At 40.5% G+C, this 24,347-nt stretch overlaps 1 protein-coding gene across 1 annotated transcript; it reads right to left on the bottom strand.

Moving 5' to 3' along the window:
- Positions 1–15,320: 15,320 nt before the first annotated feature.
- LOC146630107 (serine protease 1-like) lies at positions 15,321–16,680 on the bottom strand. Its single transcript, XM_085356777.1, has 4 exons — positions 16,511–16,680; positions 16,000–16,061; positions 15,560–15,702; positions 15,321–15,479 (listed from the first exon to the last, which is right to left on the bottom strand). The coding sequence occupies exons 1-4, from the start codon at positions 16,678–16,680 to the stop codon at positions 15,321–15,323; spliced, it is 534 nt and encodes a 177-aa protein (XP_085212903.1).
- Between the last annotated feature and the right edge of the window lie 7,667 nt (positions 16,681–24,347).

The raw sequence follows: 24,347 nt of genomic DNA, 5'->3' as shown, positions 1-24,347 counted from the left end.
TTCACCACTCTTTTATACTATGCTAAACAATCAAAGATTAGCTCATGTCTAGTTGAATGATGTTTTAAAAATGTGTTTTCCTGTAGTGTTAATCACAGTGATGTTATGAAGTAATGTATGAACCTGACGTATGATAATATTTATCTCTACAGAGGAAACATCCATCGAAGATTGAGCAGTACAATATCACTGTGGCATCAACATCTCGTCAGCGAAAGACCACAGCCACACCAAACAAGCTCTCAGCAAATACACAAGCCAAGTTACCAGACCTGATGTTGAGAGCTGCAAACAAACATGTTCCACAAGCAACTGTTGACATGCTTGTCATCAATTTCACATGTGAGGGTCTACAGCCATTTGCAGTGCTAGAACAGCCATCTTTCAAAGAATTGGTTACCACATTACAACCTCAAGCCAAAGTCATCTCCAGACCCACTGTCCGTGCCAGAATCTGTGAAGCTGCTGATCACATGAAGATGACTTTGGTTGCAGCATTGGATAAAGTCAAATTGGTTGCTACCACTACTGATTGTTGGTCAGCTCATCAGAAAAATTACCTTGGAGTCACATGCCATTGGAGGAAGAGTCCCTGGAAAGAAGATCTGCAGCACCAGCATGCAAAAGATTGAGAGGGTCTCACACATTTGACATGCTTGCTGGTGCGCTTGATGATATCCATTGCCAATACAAGATTAGAGGCAAAGTTGTAAGAACCACAACTGATAGTGGATCCAACTTTGTCAAGGCCTTCCACATGTTTGGGGCACAAAATGATGCAGATGAAGCTGAAGATGAAGCAGACCCAGAAACTATTGACCTGACTGACCATATTGACTACCATGAGGCAAGTGCAATTCTTGATGAAGACTCTGGTTTGGAGTATCAACTCCCGCCTCATCAGCGATGTGCATGTCACCTGCTAAACCTTGTGGCAACATCTGATGCTGCCCTAGCAGAGAGCATGAATGAAACCTACAAGAGGCTCTCCCGTGCAACCTTTGCAAAATGCCAGGCCATTTGGAACAAAACTCATTTGGCTAATGAAGTGGTAGAGGACAAGTGTGAACTACAGATCATTCGTCCCAATGCAACACAATGGAATTCAACCTACCTTGCCATTGAAAGGATAATACGCATCATTGATGAGAAGGGGGAAAATGCCATCAGGAGCATTTGTGAGGAGTTCAAGGTGAAAATGTGAGTAAAATTGGACACCTACCAATATGGTTGCAAATTTTGTGAATTTTCCTTAATGGATGGTTAAAAACGTGAGCAGACTCTTAATATTAAATCAGAAGATCCCTATTATAGTCATGGTGGGTTTTGTTGTTGTGTCTTACAGGTTGAGTCCTGCAGAAGTTGCATTCCTTAGGGAGTACTGTACCACCATGAAGCCACTGGTGAAAGCTTCAAACATTCTTCAGTCTGAGTCCACTTCCTTTATGGGATGGCTCCTGCCAGTAATCCAACAACTACTGTCCAAACTTAGCAGGCTGGAGACATCAAGCAAGACATGTGTGCCACTCATCAGAGCCCTGCAAAATGGCCTTCAAAAGCGTTTTGGAGCGATGATGGAGGATCCAGAGTTGGCTGCAGCTGCAGTCCTCTTACCCAAGTTCAAGACTTCCTGGACTGACAGAGCAGATGTAACAGAGGCTGGTAAGGATTCATGTGATCCCATTTTTGTGTATTTTTACATTTGAACACATGCTTAAGTGAGTATTTCACCTAATACATTGTAAGCTATTGATGGTCTGTCCTGAATACTAAACAATCCTTTTTGAGAATTTGCCGTTTTTAAATTTGTGTTCAGGAATAATCACTGAAATTTAAATAACAAAATTGTGTTATCTACTTGCAATTACAGCCTTGACATACATCAAACAACATCTTGAAACGACAGAGCATGAGAGTGAGGATCAGCAAAGAGAGTCATCTGATGAAGATGAATTCTTCTCCAGACCAATCTCCAGAAGGCTGCAAAGTGCAGTTGAGCTTGATGGTTACCTTGCTTGTGCCACAGACACCATGGAGCTGCTGCACTCCTTCTCAGGTATCAAAAACCTCTTTCTTAAACTGAACACAGCTCTGCCTGCTTCTGCTGCGTGTGAACGACTTTTTAGCTGTGCTGGTCTACTCTTCACAGCCAAACCAAGTCGGATTGCCTTTGTCAATTTAGAAAACCAGCTCTTGCTGAAACTGAACAAAAGGTTCAAGTGTGACAGAAATGCTAAGAGTTTAAGACACTCACCTGCCTGTTGTTCAGTGTATGGGGAAAAGTTTAAATGGTTCTACGCATGTTCAGAAACATATTTGTCATTGTTTTAACAAACAAAATTCCTTCTTTTATATCTACATTTATTTACAAAACAAGTTACCTTTCTATACCTTGTTCATCTGAGAAATGTGCTTTGAACATAAATATTTATACTGGTGAATCGAGTTGAATGCCTGCTATTGACGACAGAATAAAACATCAGTCTGTTAAAAAGTAATTAATACTCTGAGTAGTTTTTGAGAAGAGTACTTTGTACTTTTACTCAAGTATTTTTTTAACACCAGTACTTTTACTTGTAATTGAGTACAATTTAACCAGTGTAACAGTACTTGTACTTGAGTACAAATTTTGAGTACAGCAGGTGGATGAGGGAAAGGGGAGGAAGGAGGAGGAGAGACCCGTGGTGGCCGCTGGACCGGCCGCGTCTCGTATTGAAAAGGAACCCGATTTGTCCCGGACTTCAGCTTGAATGAAAAACAAATACACAAAGCTGGAGTTCTTCTGTGTCTTTACGTGGCCAGCTGCCTCTTCTTCTCCCATTCTCTCTCCCTCTCTCTCCTGTTGCTACTTAAATCATGAAACTGATCAATGATCAGCTGATCGCTTTTCTCTTGGAGATACTATATAGCTCATGCTTACGGAGCCCCTCTGATGACATCCTCCAAAAAATTAATAGATTGTGGTGACAAAATACTACTTCCTGCCCTCGAAATAGTATAAGTGCCCACGAAATACTTATTTGTGGCCACAAAATACTATTTCGAGGGCACGAAATAACGTGCGCACGAAATGCTAATTTGTGGGCACGAATTGGGTATAACGTGGCAACGAATTACGCATTTGTGGCAACAAATAGATGACGTGCGCACATCATATTGATACATTGGACAGCTGTGTAGAGACATAAGCATAAGAGTAGGCTAAACCTGTACAACATGGCCAGAGACAGTATGATTGAGTTTTATTTTTGTCATGGTCTGCGTGGCAGACCTTGGGTGTGTGGGGAAGGAGGACCCAAAATGCGTTTATTTACAGTGGAGTAAACAATACACAATAATAGGTCTAGGTCCCTCAGACCCAGATCCCTGACAATTTTAGGCTGGGAATGAGCTACACATGCATTTTGAAAAGCCTGGCACTGAAAGGAACCATTATTATGGAGAGACATTTAAACAGGATATTAAGAGCCCAGTTGCATTGCAGACGTAAGTACGACCCGGACGTTGGGATAGATTCTATTGTCAACCAACTGCAAGGGCCTGGGAAGGATCACGGTTATTGGTCAAGTGTTTCGTGCTCACAAATAAGCATTTCGTGCGCACGTTATACCCATTTCGTGGCCACGAAGTAGTATTTTGTGGCCACAATTTATTTATTTTTTGGACCATGTCATCAGAGGGGCTCCGTACATGCTAATATCACATCTTCACATTTTTTTTAGAGGTAACAATAACTTTGCATTCTCGCTACTCAGCATGCTCTAAAACAGGTATATGTTAGCAATGACAACATTTAACAAATGTTTTTAAAATTCTAGCCGTGCTAATTAGCCTTAGGATTGGTTGAGGTCTGTGAAAGCCTTTGGAACAAAATCAGTCTTGTAAAGCTCACTATTTTCCAGCTGAGCCTATAGCACATTTGTTAAAGTCAGTCCGGATTGTACAGCTTCTAATCAGAAACAATTAAAGTTTGTTTCTTTTTTTCTGCTCATCAATCTTTTTCTGTAACCAGGATACCTGGAAAGTCTTAAATAACTCATGTTAAAATGTTGCAGTGCTGTAGAGTGGGGTCATGTTAACAATCCATTCAAACTTGTGGTCTTCAAGGTCAACTTTATCAACTTAATCTAGAAACTATCATTCCTACAACTGTGCTGTGTATATGTCACAACATATAGCAGGAACCTATAAAGGTAACTGACCTTTGACCTCTCCTCTAAGAAGGTACATGTAATGTCCACAGTGATTAGACATACTTAATAAAACAGTGTGGGGCACAGAGTATTGTTGTGCATCAGTGTGGAACATGTCAGTAACACTGAGGGTTACACACACTTTGCCAGGTACACCTGTTCACCTGCTCGTTAAACACAAATGTCTAGTGAACCAATCAGACGTCAGCAAATTAAAGTATTTTAGCATACAGACATGTTCATGATGACCTGCTGAAGGTCAAAGCAAGTATCAGAATGGGGGAAAGAGATTGCGTGGTTGTTGGTGCCAGATGGGCTGGTCTGAGTATTTCAGAAACTGCTCATCCAATGAGCTCACAAAATTACCTCCACAGTTTACAGACTGTAGTGGCAATCCAACCAGCAAAAGGCCACCTGAGGGAATTTGAAGTATTTCCAACTCATCCTGGTGATGAGGTCAAACACAACCAGTACTTTTAACATTTTATCAATTATTTACCAATTTAAAAAACAACATGTGGTAACTTATTTTTAATTTTGCTGCAGACAAGTTGAATGAATGCTTACTGGATCTAGAACACCATTTAGATCATAACAGCTCCTGATCAGGATGAATTTCATTTTCAAATCAAATTTCATGTCGCAGTTTCACAATTTTGTAACATATTATTTCAAAGCTTGCTTATGGGCTTGTTTTGGAGCAGACCAACAGTCAGGCTCGTCTTCACCCTTACTGTCAGACTCTGAATTGATGGTTCTGCTATATCTCACCTGGCTGAGCTCTTGTAATTATTTTGTGATAAAACTTTTTCTATTTTGAGATCAAGATTCAAGTGGAAATCTTTGTGTGTCTGTCTCTCTCCCTTGGTTTCTGTAGAGGTACAGTGAGGGGGCGCCTGGATAAATGTTAAACAGAAGCTAGATGTAGTGTTCCTCCACTGTCCATTAAGGATATGAGGAAAAGAAATGGTCAAGAACAAAGTGTATGGTGTATTTATAAAAGAAAATGGCTTTTAAATTGTATACCAAAACCACCACCAGAAAGTCAACTACAACTTGTTACATAATCATCATGACTGTTGTATCAGTTTAACAGTTTATGGGTTGACTTCTTTCAGTTCATTCACTGTTTACATCATGAAGGAAAAAGAAGGCAACAGGCTGAGAAATGAAGCTGTTGTGTGTCTTTGTTGCCACACGGGGGCAGTGCTGCATAAATAGTAGAATCTCTTTCTGGACACTTTTTCTAGACCTCTTTTTAAATGACTAATAAAGACAACAACAAAATGAATTACATCAGGATCTGATATGGTTTTGTTTTTTTGTTGAGCTTTATATATTTCAGAATGCCTAGAGTTTGTTTGTTTTCCATGTTTTGTGATACAGAACATCTCCTCTCAGACGGCTGTTGTCTCATAATGGGTCATTACCTGGTCTGATGGGGTGTTTGTTCCATTTATAAATCAAGTGATTGATTTGTGAAATGAGAGATGGCCTCTGACCTGCTGACTGGTGTCTGATCTTCTCTGCTCCCCTCAAATTTGACAACTACTCAGCTGATGTGATGGTGGACAGGAAGTCACTAAACCTGGGACTCTGGAAACACATTTCTAGGGATAGAAAAGTTAATGTAGATCGTTTCAGGGGATAAATATGAAATGATCGATTTGGTGATTATACTAATATAGTAAGAAAATAATGTATGAAAAAATGATTTTTTATCTATACACTTAAGCAACGACCAGAGTCTTAGAATTGCGCTTTCACCAGGTTTTACTTGACTGAACAACAGAACTTCTCTGTCTCCTTTATAAGGGGTCACATCCTGAGTTACACAATGAGTCTTTCAAATGTGTGCGATAACCCACTGCATGTGTAGTCGTGCTGAGACCGCGTGGTCTTACTTTTATTACCCCTTGATTCAGCTGTGACCTGCTTATCAAGTCTTTTTACAAGTACATCATAATTATCTGCTCTGTGCAGACATAAGTTGAGCAATGGTTTAACAAACTTTCCCATCAAAAACATGAAGGTTTAGCTTTAAGCTTATTTGTCCAAACAACAAAGGATAAACTGCCAGCACCTGGACTGAAACAGAACATAGTAGTGTTGGATGTAAGTAAAGGAAATACAAGTATAACTGTGACTATGGAACAAATCTCCTTCAATGTTAAACCTTAATGTTAACCTGATTGTGTTTATTAGAAAAATCAGCCATTACAGTGTCTGTGATTGCTTCACATAGTTAACTCTGGTTGTCTGTGGGTTTGTGTCAAATTTGGAGTGAACAAAAGCATGAAAACTGTGGAAGATGCAGACTGTGAAAGTCTAGTTTATTTCATGAATACAATTATTTTTTACAGTCGCTAGAACAAAGTAGCGTACTGTTAGAGTTTGTATTGTTGATTGTCATTTATGCTTAGAAATATTTAACCATAGATGCTTAGAGGTGTATAATCAATTGTGTAGTGATAAGTTGTGTGATCTTTAACAGGCTACAGAGGCTTGGTGTGCATTCCACACCTACATCCTGGGAGCATGAGAGAGGTCATACCTTCTCTTATTGTTTTATGGTAGGATTAACGTAATTACGTCTGTTCTAGTCTAAGTGCTTTTTGTGTATAAATGAACTGCTGGACTTCCTTACTGTGTTATCTAGGATGAGGGGGGGTCTACCCTCTTCCTTTTTTTTTTTTTTTTTTTTTTTTTTTTTTAAATGACATCAGAAACAGCAGTATGCGACATTACGTGATGGCAGAGCTTCAGTTCATCCTTTGTCATTTTTTTTTTTTTTTTAATAAATAGGACAGGGGGAATGAATGAGAGAAAGAGGGGGAGAGAAAGAAAGAAAACCAAAGGGGAGAAGAGACGGTGAGAAGGGGGGGGAAGAGAGAGAAAAAAAAAAAGAACTCCTGGGTCACCTGTATGGAGAAAAAAACAAAAAACAAAAAAAACAAACAGAGGAGACAGCAAACAACAAAGAGCAACATAATAATAGAGAAAACAAAGCACCATCACAATAAACTAGCTAGTCATAGATATCAATATTTACTAAATAATAAACGATATTGTGCAGCACGCAAGATAGACAGCGCACAGTGTGCTTTGAGGCAGCAGCCAAGAAAGCTTTAGTCCGCGTCTGTGAATACCCATGTGTGCATACCTGTGTGGATCAGCATGCTTGCATTCCAAAGGTTTCTCCATGTAATGATCTGCTAGGGAGTGTGGGGGGGCCACAGCCCCGTCCTCCAGGGTGTGAAGTGGGTATGGAGGAGATCAAAACTCCAGACATCCAGAGGCCCCCAGAACACAAGAGACCAAGGAAGACCAACAGAGGGGCAGCCGCGCCACTGTTCCAGTAAGAGCTGAGGAGAGTCCCAGATGAGGGCTCGCCCAGCAGCCGCGGAGCAGAAGTCAGGGGGAGTTGCAGTGACGCGCCCGTGAGCTCCGCCGGCCCCCAGCTGCGCCTGAGTGACCGAGCCCCAGGCCGAGAGGCCGGGGGCACCCCACCTCCAAAGGGGCCCGAGCGAGCCCCAGGCCCCAGGCCCCGACAAGCGGCCGCCAAGGAGTGAGCCGGTGTGTACCCGGACGCCCACCCCCAGATACAAAGAACCACCAACGCACCGACACCTGAGGGAGTCCGCCACCGGCAGGGGAAGTGGTGGTGGGTGGAGATAGGCCTCCAAACCTTGGAGGGCCTGAGGTGTCCCCAGAGAGGTGGCGTCTGATACCCAACCTGACATATAGACACAGACATACGGGCACACACAGACACAAACATCCATTCCCACCCTCATGCTCTCATATGCACTCACTCCACACTCAACCAACGTGGAGACAGACATAAAGAGACGCTGTACACACAATCACACTCCCCAAGCGTACTCTACAAACCGGGTCTAGGTACCCTTGTCCCTGGAGGGGGGAATTGCACCCAGACCCAGGTGGTGTTACCCTTTTCCCTGCGGTGGGGAGAGGCAGACCACCCCGACTCCGCAGCAGCAGGGAGGCCCCACACCCCAGACCGCAGTCGGACGGCCAACTCCTCCTACTAGCCCTCCCGCTCCAGCAGGCCGCAGAGAATGGGGGTGGGAGAAGACTCCAAACCTCCCTCCACCCGCTCATTGTAGTGTTGATGCATATGTGTTCTAAGGTGCAATTAAAACCCAGGAGGGCATGGAGCTACCTGCCAAGGAGCAGCAGGTAAGCGCATAGTCCCTCCTGCTAGCCCTCAATGACTAAGTGTATTTAAAATTGAGAGGTGGGCAACGACGTCAGGGGTGAGGTATACACCCTGATGGTAATTTGGACTCCGTGATTGTGCCCACCCCCAAGATCCTATATGTATGTGTAATGAGAGTGTGAATAATGTGAATGTCTAAGTTGTGGGATAAAATTGAGGCAGAGGCAGCCAGAAGGGGACGGGGGGGGGGTAGCCTCCTCTGCACCCTGGTGACATACCCCCACTCCAAGGCCCTGCATGTGTGAGTGGTTGTGGAGGAGCGGGAAGAGGGAGGCAGCTGGAGATGGGGAGGGAAGGAAGGGAGGGGCAGGTAACCCCTCCCTGGGGCCAGCTCCCCCGCTGACCCCAGTAGGCACTCCCACCCTTCGCGACCCGCCAGGGAAGGGGGGCCCAGGCCCATCAGACCGGGGCCCAGTGCAGTAGCGCCCTCCGGCTCCACAGAGCCCTGGATAGTCCACCCAACCCCACCACAGAGAAAACTGCACCCACCCCACCATCCACACATCTTCCAGACTACATAAGACGGTAAACGCCCAGGCTGAGATCTTCCTCCACCTCTCCTGTATCTCCCCCTCCTGCAGAGAGTTCCTGAAGAGAAGAAAGCTCCTGCAAGATGTGACCATCCCCCCCACCAGTTGAAGAGCCCCCCAGGCGGCTCGACGCACCGGCGGCACCCTGCTCCAGGGCCGGGCCCCCATGCACCCACCCGCCCACAACCCCGGCAACACACCAACCAGGACCCAAGCCCCCGAGGCCCGGCCCGGGCCCCAGCCCAGAGACGGAGCGCCCCCAGAACCTCACGCCCATCCCGGACCCACCCAGGGGCAGCCAGGTTGCCAGGTCAGTAACCCACGTCCGTCAGCACAGACCCTCCCCTAGCCCCGCTGCACGCAGCCGCGAGGAAACAGTCACCTGAGAGCCAACAGAGCCCCCAACCGGACGTGACCGCTACCCCGGGTTGAGCCCCCCAAGGAAGATGCCTCCGGGGAACCCCCCGACGCCCTAAGCCTGTCCCTACCCCCTCACCAATCACAACAGTGAAGGCGGGACCAAACTATGACCCCCCACCCCCACTAGGTGATGGAGCTGATAAAAGGGGCCCAGAGCAATTGATCTAATGTGGTGGCAGAGGCTGTGTCAAGACTAATGTAATCTAATAGATAATTTCTATATTGGTTAGAATTAAGATTATTTTTATTTTTCCAGTTCATGAGGACTGTTTTCTTGGCTATGCATAGGGCAGTGAAGATCATATGGGCTATATTCTTTTCTGAAGTGACATTATCTAAGCTGCCCAGTAGACACACTAAGGGGGAAGTTGGAATGTTACATTTCAGACACTTTGATAAGTCTTCACATATCTCGCGCCAAAACTTTTGCACTGGTGGACAGAACCAAAGAGCGTGGATGTAATTGTCTGGTGTATTGCCTTGACAGTGTGAGCAGTTGTTGGAAGATGTAAAGCCCATCTTGAACATCCGATGACCTGTATAGTGCACTCTATGAAGTATTTTGTATTGTATTAATTGCAGACTGGGATTTTTAATTAGTTTAAAAGTTTTTAAGCAAATCTGAGACCAGAAGTTTTGGTCTAGGTTGACTGATAAATCTGCTTCCCACTTTGCAGTAGGAAGGGATATTGATTCATCTAATTTAGAAAGTGTTCTGTATATTTTAGATAATAATTTGGGGGATTTAAGAGTAAGAAAATGTGCCGCACTTAGTGGTGTTTGTAATTCAACTTGACTGAGGTTAAATTTCTTTTTTACTATGGATTTAATTTGTTGATATTCTAAAAACCTTGTCTTGTTGATCCCATATTGTTCAACTAGTCTGTCAAATGGAATAAATTCTGTTCCCTCTAATATATGTTCTAAGTATTTAATTCCTTTACAACTCCATTCTGGGAAATTAATCATATTATTGTTTTGTAATATGTCAGGGTTATTCCAGATAGGTGTACGTTTGCATGGGATTAATGAAGACTCCGTTATTTTTAGAAACTCCCACCATGCTGTTAGAGAAAAGCTGATGTTGATACTTTTAAAGCATTCATGTCTTTTGATGTTTGAGCTAATAAATGGTAGGTCTGAAATCTCTAGATCCTTGCATAGTGCCTGTTCAACATCTAGCCAGGGCTCAACTAAGAAGGTATGTTTTAACCATTCTGAGATGAACTGAAGCCTGTTGGCTAAGAATTATTGGTGAAAATTAGGCAGATCTAATCCTCCTCTATCCTTGGTTCTTTGTAGCGTTTTTAAGCTAATACGCGGGGGTTTATCTTTCCAAAGGAATTTGGAAATATATGAATCCAGAGATCTGAACCAATCTTGTGATGGTTTGTTAGGGATCATCAAAAATAAGTAATTTATTTTTGGCAAGATCATCATTTTTATAGTGGCGACCCTTCCCATGAGTGATATGGGTAAAGATTTCCATCTAGTCAGATCGCCTTCTACTTTCTTTAGAAGTGGGATGTGGTTTAGTTTAGTTAAGTCTGAAAGCTTAGGAGAGACATTAATACCTAAATATTTAATATTTCCGGATTGCAGTGGGGCAGAGGAAGAATTATGGAAGGAGCAGTTAATGGGGAGAACTGTAGATTTTGGCCAGTTAATTGAGTAATCTGAAACTCTTGAAAACCAGTTTATTAAAGTAATTACCTCAGAGAGGTTGGTTTGTGTGTTTTGCAGAAAAAGCAACACATCATCCGCATAGAGACTGATTTTATGTTCTATGTTCTTACATTTTATGCCCTTAATTGTTGTAGCCTGTCTAAATGCTGCTGCTAGAGGTTCGATAAAAATTGCAAAAAGTGAAGGGGAGAGTGGGCATCCCTGTCTGGTGCCCCTCAGGAGACAGAAGCTGGAGGATGTCTGGTCATTTGTTCTGATACGAGCCGTTGGGGAATTGTCTACCCTCTTCCTGACCAAGGATGTTTGCTTGTGTGCTTTTATGACCCTTTGATCAGCAGTACCCGACACACACACACACACACACACACACACACACACACACACACACACACACACACAGGCAAGGTACTCTTTGTGTGTATGTAGACGTCACATGTTAATGAACCTATGCATATTCATGTAACCTCAATAAAAGGACAGTGGTACGGGAGAACGGACGAGAGCAACTGGGGTCAAGTGAAGGAACGGCACTCTGTCCGGTCTCTCCCGTGCACGAGTAACATGAAGAACTTTGCCTATTTGTGTCTTGCTTAGCAGTGTAATTATATTGTCTTCAACGTTCCAGCGGATGGGTTCAAGCTACAAACCTATCACGTACATTCATGATAAAGTAAATACCACAACACAACATGGACAGTAAGAAGTAAACTGAATTGTCTTAGAACTTATTATATTCTTTAAGCTTAAAAGCAACACCCAGGATTAGACTGTTTGTGTTTTAAGCCTTTTATTCAAAGCTAGTATGTGTCAACACTTCTTTCTGCCAGCAGCATTATTGAAGTGACACTTCAACGACACTTTACCTGCTGATGCTTCACATCACAATCTTTATGACGAAAAAGCTCAGATGTCTGTGCTGTCACTTGTTATGAAAATGGACAGAACCTGGGCTCAGGCTTCCTCTTCTTCTTTCCTTCCTCTTTAATAATAACCATAGATCAGTAAAACAGCCATATTTTTAAACAAATGATTGTGATGAAGAGAATTTTTTTTCCAGTGTGCATGAACTCAAAATCTTTTGAGTTTAAATCTTTTTTGTTTACCAACAACTGGGGAAATCCAAACTTGATGTACCAGGTCAACTCAGCTCCTGTCTTGACCTCCCCTCTGCCGAGCGTACACACACACACACACACACACACACACACACACACACTGTATCATCATAAATGCCATGATATCTTTCTTGTTCAAATAGTTTATTCACTTAACAAAGAGGTAGCTCGGAAACTCAGTAAGAAGGAGGAAAAATAGTTTAAGGACACTTTCTCAAATAAAGAGGATTTCATCATCTTTCTGTTCATAATACAGGCTAAATAAAAGAAGAGATACATCAGAAACAAATCAGTAGATCCAGAAATTATAGAGGCAAACTCTTTTCAGCTGTAGAGGTACACTTCATGTACTCATTAGCCTACAGTTCAAATGCCTGTGTTAGGGTGCATTGTTTCAGTTTCATTAAGTCTTCTTGCAGTTACATGATAATTATTATGCTGGAGTGATCAAAGCTCATAAACATCTGAGTTACACAATGAGTCTTTCAAATGTGTGGAATATCCCAGCTGTAACCTTTGCTTTCAGTTTGGTTAAATTCATCATTCAGATCACAGACTAAACAACAAGTACAGTAGGTCTTCCACTCCGCAATTAAAAATAGCAACACTCATGTAAGGCTTTATTCTCCATAGAGTCAACATAAAGCAACATTAAATAACGGATCTTTCATCTGAAATAATTACAGTTTGTATAAATTTACACTGAAGACCAAAATACACACACATACATAAAACCCATAAATCACTAAAACCTATTAAAACACATGGAAAATTACCTCATTTGTTGTGCTATTCAAAGATGTGTATGTGTGTGTATTCAGGCCAAGTCATAAAGAAAACAATAGAGGTCAATATACTTTATGTTCTACAGTCGCTGCAGATTAATGAAATATAGTGGAAACCTGAAGATCCTAGGTATAGTAGTTTGTGGGAAATAAATACAGTGAAGTGACCATTTAGCTCTTGTGGCATGAAACTGCTTAGTGCATTATTATTTGCATTTCTACAATATGATATTTGTTTAATAATTGATTAATTTAGTGCATAAAATAGTTGATAAATAAAATGTTAAATATCTAATCATCATATCAAAAATCATATATTTGGAGGGAGTGTCTTTGACACATGCTGACTGCATTCTTCTTATAACCAGAACAGGAAGTGAGATCAGAGGAGAACAAGAGTGAGCAGTTTGGTGAAAGGAACAGGAAGGATGAAGAAGAGGTGAACATCCACACAGTTTAAAAGGAGACATCATGGCACAATAAGAGCACAAGCTCTAAGATGAAGACTGGTAATGATTAAAAACTGCACTAAATAGTATCATTCTGTGACTTCACACTTTAGGTAGTGCATAACATTTACCACTTTATATTAATTTTACTATATGTTTAAATAAATAAAAACAAATAACTTTAAAAGGTGCTGTTATTGAGTGAAAATTCAAAAGACTTCAGGGCTGTTGTAAGCCCTGTATGCTTCAAGATCCTAGCAACGCCCTCGCCAGCAGCAGCAAACTGATATGGACCAGTTTATGCCTTTTATTCGGTTGTAAACTCTGATATACTTTTATAATTAACCTTTGGGTGACTGCACAAAGACTGAGAGGGGATGACAGAGAGGGAGACAGATGGAGGAACTCAGCACATATAAGAAACGGGTAAGAGTGGACATGAAGTCAAAGTCAGGGACATGTCCGATAATAAAGACCTTCCACCTGGCTACATATATGTCACTTCTGCTTTGCCCACATTCATCTATGGTGATCGCTCATAACTAAGCAGGGTGCTATGCTCTTATCAAACGATGCTCTTAAAATAATTATTACAAGAATATATTTTTCGTTATTGTTTTAGTTGAATATAAAATGTTTGTGTGTGATTGTCAGTACAAAGAGGAAGCGCGGACAGAGAGACTGGAACTAACAGAGATCAGGTGGATTTTTCACACAATCTACATGCATTAAATGGATGCGTTGTGTGCTTTTCAGTAGCACTCTGCTATTAATGTGAATAATAGCATTTAGCAGCATTCACATCACTGTAAACTTGAACAGGATGAATGCTACTATACTGATGTGACAGACTACAAATCTGTTCTCCACTCTCTGAATTGGTGTACACGAGTCTCTGTGCTGAGTCTGCTCAACAAAGTGTTTGGGTTTGCATGAATTCAAAAGCTGCCATTTAAAACCAGCTCTATTACCAGTTTGCTTCTTGTGCAGGTGGAGTCGCAGGGGGATTTTGAACTGTCTGTATTGTATAATGGTACTTTAAATACTTGATGATTTGGTGGACTGGCCTCTATGTGGTTAAGAGACTGAAACAATGCCGTGCAGGTTTCTCCTCTGATCTGCTTTTTCTTAAACTGTTTTTGAAATTTACTGTCAACATGACTGTGCCATTGCATCGGGTTTTAAACTAAAGTGACCACCGTAAAGCTGATGTATTATATTAAAATCTGTTATTCTTAGACACTGCTGTAGGCCATCCAAAAATTACATTTCTTTTGAAGGCAACACTAAAAGCATGACATTAAGACTGAGCTGAGCCCTCCTAAAGGTTTGATGCTGGAGTCGCCCCTGATTGAGTGCTTCTCACACATTTATGATTTTGAACAATTTACAGAAAATAATATCAACAGTAAGTACTTTTAAAGATTAAACATATAATAATAGTTGCTAAATTCATGCAAGTCAAATAACTGATTGATCAACTACAGAAACAAAATTGTACTTCATGTGTTTCACGAGCACAAATCTTCATCTGTAAAATAACAACTAAAGATGTCAGATATTTGTAGTGAAGTTAAATGTACCAATTTCCACTTAGAAGCAGCGGAGAAGAAGCCACAAATGTGATGGAAAGACCAAATAAAATAAAATAAAGTACAAATTCCTTACATTTGTACTTTACTTTACTTAATATCATCTGGCAAAAAGGACCCAACAACCTTCATGCAAACTTCACAGTTTCTGAACAACTGAATGATCTACTTGACGCCTGAAACTACATTGAAAACACACATGACGTATTTATATTTTAACAATCGAAAGTTCATATGTAGAAACAATTCACACCGAAGCAGTTTCTTGCAGAGCGGACTGTTTATTTTGAATGTTATTTTAATTTTATTATTTTCCATTATTTGGTGTAATGATCGGTTTTATCCAATGAATGTAAGAGCAGACCTTCAGAGAAATAGTTGGTCCGGTACAGGCAGGTTCACAACCACCAACATGCACACCATGAATCTTGTTGTTTTTGGCCATCACTCCACCACCAGAATCACCCTGAGAGAGAAAACATAAATATTTTGTACCAAAACATCTGATAATGATACAGATAAAATGTTGGCAGCATGGTAACTCACCTTACATATGTCCACTCGAGGTTCTTTGTAACACATCGTGTTTCCATTTGGCCATAAGAATGCTGAATTACATGGATGGAGGTTAAGCTCACACTCAACAACATGCATCTTTGCACACTGGAGATGAGGCGGTTCATCAGGGACTAGAGAAAAAAGGAAAATAACAAATGCTACTGCATGTTTCATGCAAGGAAATCAGATATTGAAAGAAACATGCTTTGCCTCGTTTCTGGAACAAAATGTGTTCTTTAAAAGAAGCTGAGCAGCATTTAAAAAGGAGGGAAATTGACAGTATATCCACAAAAAAATGAAATAAATACTTTATGTCATCACAGTTTTCAAATAAAATGAAAAAGTAACTATAACAGGCACACAAGACAAAATCAAAGTATAATATAAACTAAAAAATTGTGAAATAATCAAAACAATACTGGTCTTACGTTTGTTGTAGTTTACATCAACCGTATAGCCACCATGGCCTGCAATCTGAATGACATCCATCCTACAAATTAAAAAATAAATAAAATTCCATCTCCATGTCTGCAGGCTGAGTATTTCCAGTTCACTCTAAGTCAGCTAATCTTTTCAGATTCAAACATTTTATTAAAACATTACATTTCCTTCCATTTCCTCATGCTCGTGTTTTATTGTCAGTTATTATAGATCATGGATGTAGCTCCTAAGCAGGTACCTAAAATCAAAACCAGAACCCTCTGCTCAATATTCAAGTCTCAGTTACATTATTGTTAATAAAGAAGCTCTGCAGTCACTAATGGGGGTTTGTAACTTCAAAAGCATGATGTCATTTTGTTCATAGACTACAGATGTTGCTACATTTTTTTGCTCTTCCTGGAAGTTTAAAAAACCAACCAACTAAACAAGAAAAATACATATTATGTCAACATATTCCAGAATTCAAACTTTACACTTAAAAGGTTACTCAAAACTCACTTTTTGCGACGTGTACATTTAGGGAAGACAACAGGCTTAATCTTATTCTCTGGTGGGTCGATTTTCAGAAGCATGATGTCATGTTTTCCTGTTTGGTCCTCAAAGATTTTGTGATCAATAATTGTCACCATTCTTCCTGGACCTGGATGAATTCCTACATATGCAGACATAGTCCTAAACAATGGAAATGGTAAAAGAACAAAATACCAGTAATGATTTTTGTCTCTGGACTGTTTTTTTTTAAATATGTGAAACAGTCATTTCTCACCATCCAGGTTGATCTTTCCAGCAGTGAGCTGCAGTTAGAACCCACTGGCTGTGGATCAGAGAGCCGCCACATAGATGATGGTAATGTGTTCCATGGGTCAGAGTTATGTGCACGTGATACAGACGATCATTTTTCTCACAGCTATGGTCGTGAAAGATTCTCTTGTGCAAATCCACCTCTGTGCACACCGTGAAACCTGAGAGAAGAGTAATATACTTACAGATGGTTGGCTTACCACCTGAACAACATATTGTGCAGCAACTATACTCGCAGTCCCAATTGTTCTGTTTCACAAACTCTTTGCCTTTTTCAGTGATATAGATGCAAAGCTCAGTGACAGTTATTTATTTGCTTCAGTAGCTCATTAGGGTCTGTCTCAAACTTTTTATAAAAGCAGTATAAAAAAAGCATGAAACATCAGTTGTTCAGTTAATGTGATATTGGCTCACTTGATATAACAATTTCTTTTCTTTTATTTGTCTTGTATATATCGTTATTGCACTTCCATAAGTGACAACATTGAACACCGATGTTTGACAGAAACGAATCCACAATGTCTCATTCACTCAGTACAAAACCTTGAGGCTGTTTTCCTGCCTTAGTGAACAAAGATATGAAATGCTATTTGATTATGAGTAAGCTCAAAATGAAGTTCATTGTTCTGTGACATACAGCTGTCTTACAGCCTTAAAACTTTTTGTGTGGGCCTCTTTCAGTGGTCACTTATTGCACTCTTAGTTGTTAATACTCAATATTCAGTTTTTCCCCATGCAGGTTAATCAGTCATGTTTGCATGGTTGTAAAATAAAAATATTCATTGTTAATTATTGATAATCAATAAGTACATAACCTAAGAAGTTGTTTCACATCCTCCTGAATCATATCTTGATATTGTTACCTTTTTAATAATAGCACAACTTTAATCAATTGAATTCTTTCACCTCAGGTGTCTATTTCCAAATCCACTCTAAGCTTCTTCAGAGCGGTTGGTGTGTGTGTGTCCAGGTGGCAAAGACCTTAAGGTCAGATTTGTGATATTTGGCTGTATAAATTAAAATATGCATACTATGTGATGTGATTGCAGAGAGATTCAGATGGTGCAAGAGGAGATTTAATGGTTCATTACCTGGACACAATTTAAACTACCATTTATCACAACTACCACCACCATCACCCAGGACCTGAAGTGGGAGCCCACCATCACCTCCGTCATTAAGAAAGCCCAGCAGAGGATGTACTTCCTGAGGCAGCTGAAGAAATTCAACCTGCCAACACGGACGATGACGCAATTCTACACTGCAATCATCGAGTCCATCCTCACCTCCTCCATCACTGTGTGGTACGCTGGAGCCACTATCAGGGACAAACAGAGACTGCAGCGTGTTGTGCGCTCTGCTGAGAAGGTGATTGGCTGCAGACTCCCATCTCTGCAGGACCTGTACACCTCCAGGACACTGGGGCGTGCAGCTCGGATCACAGCTGACCCTTCTCACCCTGGACACAGTCTGTTTGACCTGCTCCCCTCAGGCAGGAGGCTCCGGTCCATTCGCACCAAAACCTCTCGCCATAAGAACAGTTTCTTCCCCTCTGCTGTCGGACACATGAACAATAACCGTATGACTGTTCCCACCACTAACACATGACCCTACGCTGTGTTCACTGCATCATTCCATGTTTGGCACTGATCACCACCTGCACTCATGTATATATCATGTATATATCTATCTACTTAGCACTTTTAATTCTTACTCTTATTTTTATTTTCATGTCTATTTAAACGTAATTTATAACAGTATGTTTGCACTGAAGCACCGCAGCAATTTCCTAATGTTGTAAACCTGCTCAACATTTGGCAATAAAACCCTTTCTGATTTCTGAACTAGCTTGTAGCAGTATTTCTCTCTTTCTCTTTCTTTTCCACACATGCATGAGCGTGCAGTGGCGTGTGAGCACCTACAGAGTTAGTTTTTCGAATATATTTCAAATATGGACCCAAATGCAGAACTCAGGAGACAAAGGATGAACTCAAAGATCAGCTTCAATGCAGTAGCAAAAAATACAAAAACACAGTGGCAGGGCAGCAGCAGGGAAACTGGATACTAGCAAAACCAGGGAAACACTGAGGAAGGAAACAATACAGAGAGGGAGGACACAGCAACCAATTAAGACAAACTGAGGGAGTAAATACACAAGGAGCTCAGGACAAACAGGAGACACCTGGGAGGGCAGCTGAACCTAAATAAGAAAACGAGACAAGCGACGTAAAACTAAATAAAAACCACAAGAGACAACAGACTAACACAATAAGTAACTTGGTGTGCAAGAACAGAAACACAGACGTGACACAGAACGCAGGACAATGGAGGAAAATAAACTCACTGAACTATTTTTACAAATTACAAAAGGAGATAGTCTGAGAAATAAGCTCGAGGCTACAAAATTCAAAGTAACCAGAACAAACTAAGCATAAAGATGAAAGGTGAAAATTTAAATCACAAATAAACTAAGAAACAAATTGAAACTATTTAATAATAACAGCAGTATCTTGGGCTACGTCCACACGTACCCGGGTATTTTTGAAAACGCAGATTTTTCTATGCGTTCGCACCTTTCGTCCACACGTAAACGGCGTTTTCGGTCACTGAAAACGGAGATTTTTAAAAACTCCAGCCAGGGTGGATATTTTTGAAAACTCAGTTTTTGCGTTTACGTGTGGACGAGAAAAACGGAGAAAACGCAGCGTCAAAGGTGTGCGCATTTTTTGACGTCACACTGTGCGCCAGGTTATTGTTTCGGTGAAATGAATTTCTACAATGGCGGACTTACACAAAATACCATTACTGTTCATTTTACTCTCTGCAGTGTTTAAATGCTTACACAGTTACTGTCCCTCCACACATAGGACTCAGTTCTGCTTCTATGCGCCATCTTTGTTTACTCTTTCCCACCCAGGCTGACTTCTGATTGGCCAACATTTCTACATGGATAGGAATATAGCGCCATCTGCTGCTTTGGCATGTTCCTAGCAGCGTTTTCCTTCGTCTTTGGCTTTTACGTGTGGACGGGATTTAAAAAAAAAACAAAAACGGAAAATCTCCGTTTTCAAAAACACCCGTGTACGTGTGGACGTAGCCTTGTTTTGTGTTTCTGGCTTCTAGGGATTCTAGAAGTGGAAAAATGTACTTGATGGAAGGGAAGAGCAGTCATGCTGTCAAAATGTAAAGTAAAACATGAGTTGAATCTATTAATTTACACACTTTTCTTATTTGCCTTTCCATCATACTGTGTCATAATGTGCTATTTCTTCTCTGCTGTGCTGAATTTCACAATAGAAGACGACCATTTGGCAGCCACTGTGCAGAGCTGTGGCCCAACTCCAAATGTGACCAGAGCTCTTATCCATCCATTTAGTGGGTTTATCAGCAGTGATCAGTCCCATAGATATGGGCTAGTCGGGCTTTCTACACCTGCTAGTCAGTTCAGAAGGTTGTTATCATCCATTCAGATGGAGGATCACTAACAGGAGGATGGGAAGACTCCAGAATCCATTCTCACTGATCTCCGGTGGATACGGCAGTGTTTACAAGTGAGATGATTTAAATGGACAGCATTTATAGAGTGACTATAAAAAGTCAGCGAGTCTGTGTCTGTGCTGAACCATTTAGAATCAGGTTTTGAGTCAGGCTGCATTGAGTGTGGGACTTAAAAGCATTAGGCTTGAAGATGGTATGAAAATCTCTACTTACTTTCTACGCTATATTTTTGTTACTGATTTATTAATACATTTTACATTGTTTCTTTTGTTTATCAGTAGAGAGAACACAGATTTCAGAGGCGCAAAGAGAAGCACTGTTGCTTCATACTTAATACTTTAAAGCTGCATTAGGGGAAGACAAGAAGCAGAAGTACTTCCAGGCACAGCCACAGTGAGGGAGCAGACACCTTACACTGAGTTCGGTGCTGGACCAAGGCCAGGAAGATCGTGAAGGACCTCAGCCATCCCAACAACAGACTGTTCTCTCTGTTGAGGTCAGGAAAGCGATTCCGCTCCCTGAAGACCAACACAGAGAGACTGAGGAGGAGCTTCTTCCAGCAGGCGATACGGTCTCTCAATCACACCACCACACAGTACTGACCCACACATACAGTTCTTACACACACACTGGACTTTCTGGACTTTGGTTTTGCACAACACTGGTCACTATATTCTTCATTTCCGGTTAATACTTGTACAGCTGCTGTTATTGTGTATATATTTATTTATATTTAGATTTCTTCATACATTCTTATATAGTTCTATATTGTGTATTTTGTTGTACAGTTATTTTATTTTCAACTTTAATTTATATATTTATCTTTATCTTATTCTTCCCAGTTAAATTTACCCTTCATTCTAATTTGTGTTGTACAGTTATTTCATTTTTAACCTTAATTTATATTCTATTCCTTCCTAGTTAAATTTACCCTTTTTAATTTTTCATATTTATTTCCTATCTTATTCATAGCCTTTTCCTTTTTTTGTTTTCTTTAGGTCACGAGCAGTTGTCCAAGCATTTCACTACATATCGTACTGTGTATGACTGTGTACGTGACAAATAAAATTTGAATTTGTATTTGTATTTTGAATTTGTATTTGTATTTGAATTTGAGTTCAGAGAAGTCAGAATTTCAAGAAGCGTCTGAAACAGCTCAGGTTTGGAAAGAAGCCTTTTATGTTGGGTGTTATAAAAAATATACACATATTTATAATAACAACTATAATATTATTATATATAGTAGTTATTCTCTTATTATTATAAATAAATATCAAACATTTCAGTTGATTTTCTATCACATATATTGTGTTAGCCCTGTGATAAACTGGCAGCCTGTCCTGCTTTTGCCCTGTGGCAGCTTCAACCTCCCACTGTCACGATCCTGGGTCTTTTGACCCAGCGTTTTAAGTTTTAGTTTATTTTTGATGTTTATGGTTTATTTTTAAGTTCATCAGGTTATCTAAGCTCATTTGTTTATTTAGATTCCTCTTGTGTCTTCTACCCCTGTGTTTTAGTCTCCCTTTGCCCTCTTATGTTATCAAGTTTATATTGTCTTGTCTGCGTCTCATGTTTCCTGTTTTATTTTGAAGGTCTGTGTCCTATTTCAGTGTAGTCAGCTTTGCTTCCTTTGTCTCCTTATGTCAGAGTAGTGTCAGCTGTTTCCCCATGTGTTTCCACTTCCCCCTAATCACCCTTGTGTGTATTTATTCTGTGTGTTTCTGTTCATTCTTTGTCAGGTTGTCTGTTGTTCCATGTCTCCAGGAGTGTCCATGTTTATGTTTTTGCAACGTTCAAGGTTTTGTTCTTTGCATTTAGTTTTCCCAGTTTACTTCTAGTTAGGTTCTTTCTTGTGTGCATCTGCCTTTTGTTTTTGTACTCGTTTATCAGCCACATTAAACGGCTCGCTTTTAACCTGACCGTGTTTTACCCAGCAGACATTTATTTCAGTGACTCTTTTGAATTTAACGGACTTTGGATTATTTCCTGTGCAGGAGGAGGAGAAGGAGGCTATTCGGGCTCAGATGACCCGGATAGCCACGGCTAACCCAAGGTTTCTGGATTTTCTTGCCTGATGATTTAAAGAACTTTGTTACTGCCTCAACCTCAGTAGTAATATAACTAGTTTAGGAGCATTTCACTTTTCTTTTGTGCTCTGAAAGACACAGAGGCTAATAGTTTTTAAAACAGAGTACCACAAACAACATGTATCCCTTTAGAAATAAACTTTTCTTGTGATACTTCTAAAAACCACATTCTTAACTAGCCACAATAGCACTGTATCGACCCCCCAATGTTCCTTTAATACACAGGTGTCAAACTCTGGCCCGCAGCCTAATTACATTTGGCCCGCGAAGCCATACCAAATTACTATTAGAGCTGGCCTACTGGTATTATACAGCTAATATATATATTGTTTAGTATTAAGCTTTGCTTGTTCCATATTCAGGTTTCCAGCAAAACTTATTTGAGTCCATAAGAAAATATTCATTCTTATATCTGGAGGAAGATTTTTTTTTCAATAAATATTAATGTTAGCCCACGACTTTGTTCCAGTTTTGAATTTTGGCCCACTGTGTATTTGAGTTTGACACCCCTGCTTTAATACAACCTATAATTGTCTAGTAGCCACACAAACGCACTGCAACAGTAAGACTTGATGATTAGACAGAGGGGGTTACAGGTAGGGCCCCAACAGTCAGCAAAACAAGTCATAAAACAATAAAAGCTGCATACTTATCAAGAGCATCCCAGCACACACATCCCAACTGTAGTTCCATAGTTTCCACCTTTTTTCTTTACAAACTGCTCTTTTCATCTCTCCATGTCAGAGGTCAACTGAAACCAAGTCCACCTATATAAAAACACCCCATCAGACACACAGTATTTTCCTCAGCACTTCACAACTTTCGCAAGGTATATCGTTTTAACTTTTTTTTTCAGACCCCGGACACAGCGCTGTGAGGTAGTTAGCACACAATTTGGCCATGTAGAAAGCATCGTTTGTTTGGAACGCGTCATCACTGTTCATAAGAGTTTAATTTAATCAAACCTCATTTCAGGATCTACGTGGCTCCTCATCACTCGCCGATTCATCATTTTATTTAAATATCTGAATTTTCAGAATGGTGATCCAAGCGGGACACAGAGGCTGCTAGTTTTAACGCACCAGAATGCCGCAAATATAAATAAAAGTCTGACTATCCCGAGAGCCTAGCCGCAGCGACACCTTTCTTTCAAATGGATGCCTGCAGGTGCGTTGGAGCCGACTTTGCTACCCGCACAGAGCGTTTCTGACAGTCGGGCGCTGCTTATGCAATAAAGAAAAACAACAATACAGCATGTTTCTCTGCTCCAAGACATCCGCGGTCCTTTCACACGGTAAGCATGTCTGTTATACCCAGCGCATAAATGTCTGTATGTCAGCGCTGATTAAACCCTGTTTAAAAAAAAAGAAAGAAAAAAAGAAATGTTTACGTGGAGGCTGTTGGCTCATTGGTGTCAGATGAACTTTTTTTTCAATCACTGCACTGAGGGCATTAAAATAAATACAGTAACCATCAAAATAAGTTTTGTTGATAAAATACATTTCTTGAAACCGTCCATTGTTTTGTCCGAACTCTAAACACTGAATCCAATTTTCAAACTAAAAGCAGTGCTTTCAAAATTTACACTAAAGCAAAAAACCTACAAGAACAAAAAATAAACAAAATAAAATGATAGTACATAGTGACATGTTTTATTTCTCATAACACATCATTTCCATCTTGTCTTCAGTCCTGCATTTTTATACTTCTAAGACCAAACTGAAAACTAAACTCTTCATATTCACAAACACTATTTGTTTCAGGATTTCATCATGATTCATTTTCCATATGAGGCAGTGCTTTCAAATTACTTTTGAAGTAGTACAGAGAAATTACTCTTCTCCTCTTCTTTTAAATTGCATCAATATTTTCCAACTGAGCAGTAAAAGGACACGGAAGTCAAACATGAAACATCAACGTGATGTTTAGATGTCGATTAATATTACAAT

This window comes from Diplotaxodon limnothrissa, linkage group LG6 (genome assembly GCF_057381915.1).
Source record: "Diplotaxodon limnothrissa isolate DT_005_m linkage group LG6, D_limnothrissa_male_GT1.1, whole genome shotgun sequence".
Taxonomy (NCBI): Eukaryota; Metazoa; Chordata; class Actinopteri; order Cichliformes; family Cichlidae; genus Diplotaxodon; species Diplotaxodon limnothrissa.
This window is presented reverse-complemented; position numbering and strand designations above follow the sequence as displayed.

Excerpts from the sequence above, each read along its gene's own strand:
- LOC146630107 (XM_085356777.1), bottom strand. The coding sequence starts at position 16,680 with ATGTCTGCATATGTAGGAATTCATCCAGGTCCAGGAAGAATGGTGACA. Across the intron at positions 15,703-15,999 it reads TGATGTAAACTACAACAAAC|TCCCTGATGAACCGCCTCAT; the intron begins GTAAGACCAGTA and ends TTTTTTCTCTAG. Across the intron at positions 15,480-15,559 it reads CTCGAGTGGACATATGTAAG|GGTGATTCTGGTGGTGGAGT; the intron begins GTGAGTTACCAT and ends TTTCTCTCTCAG.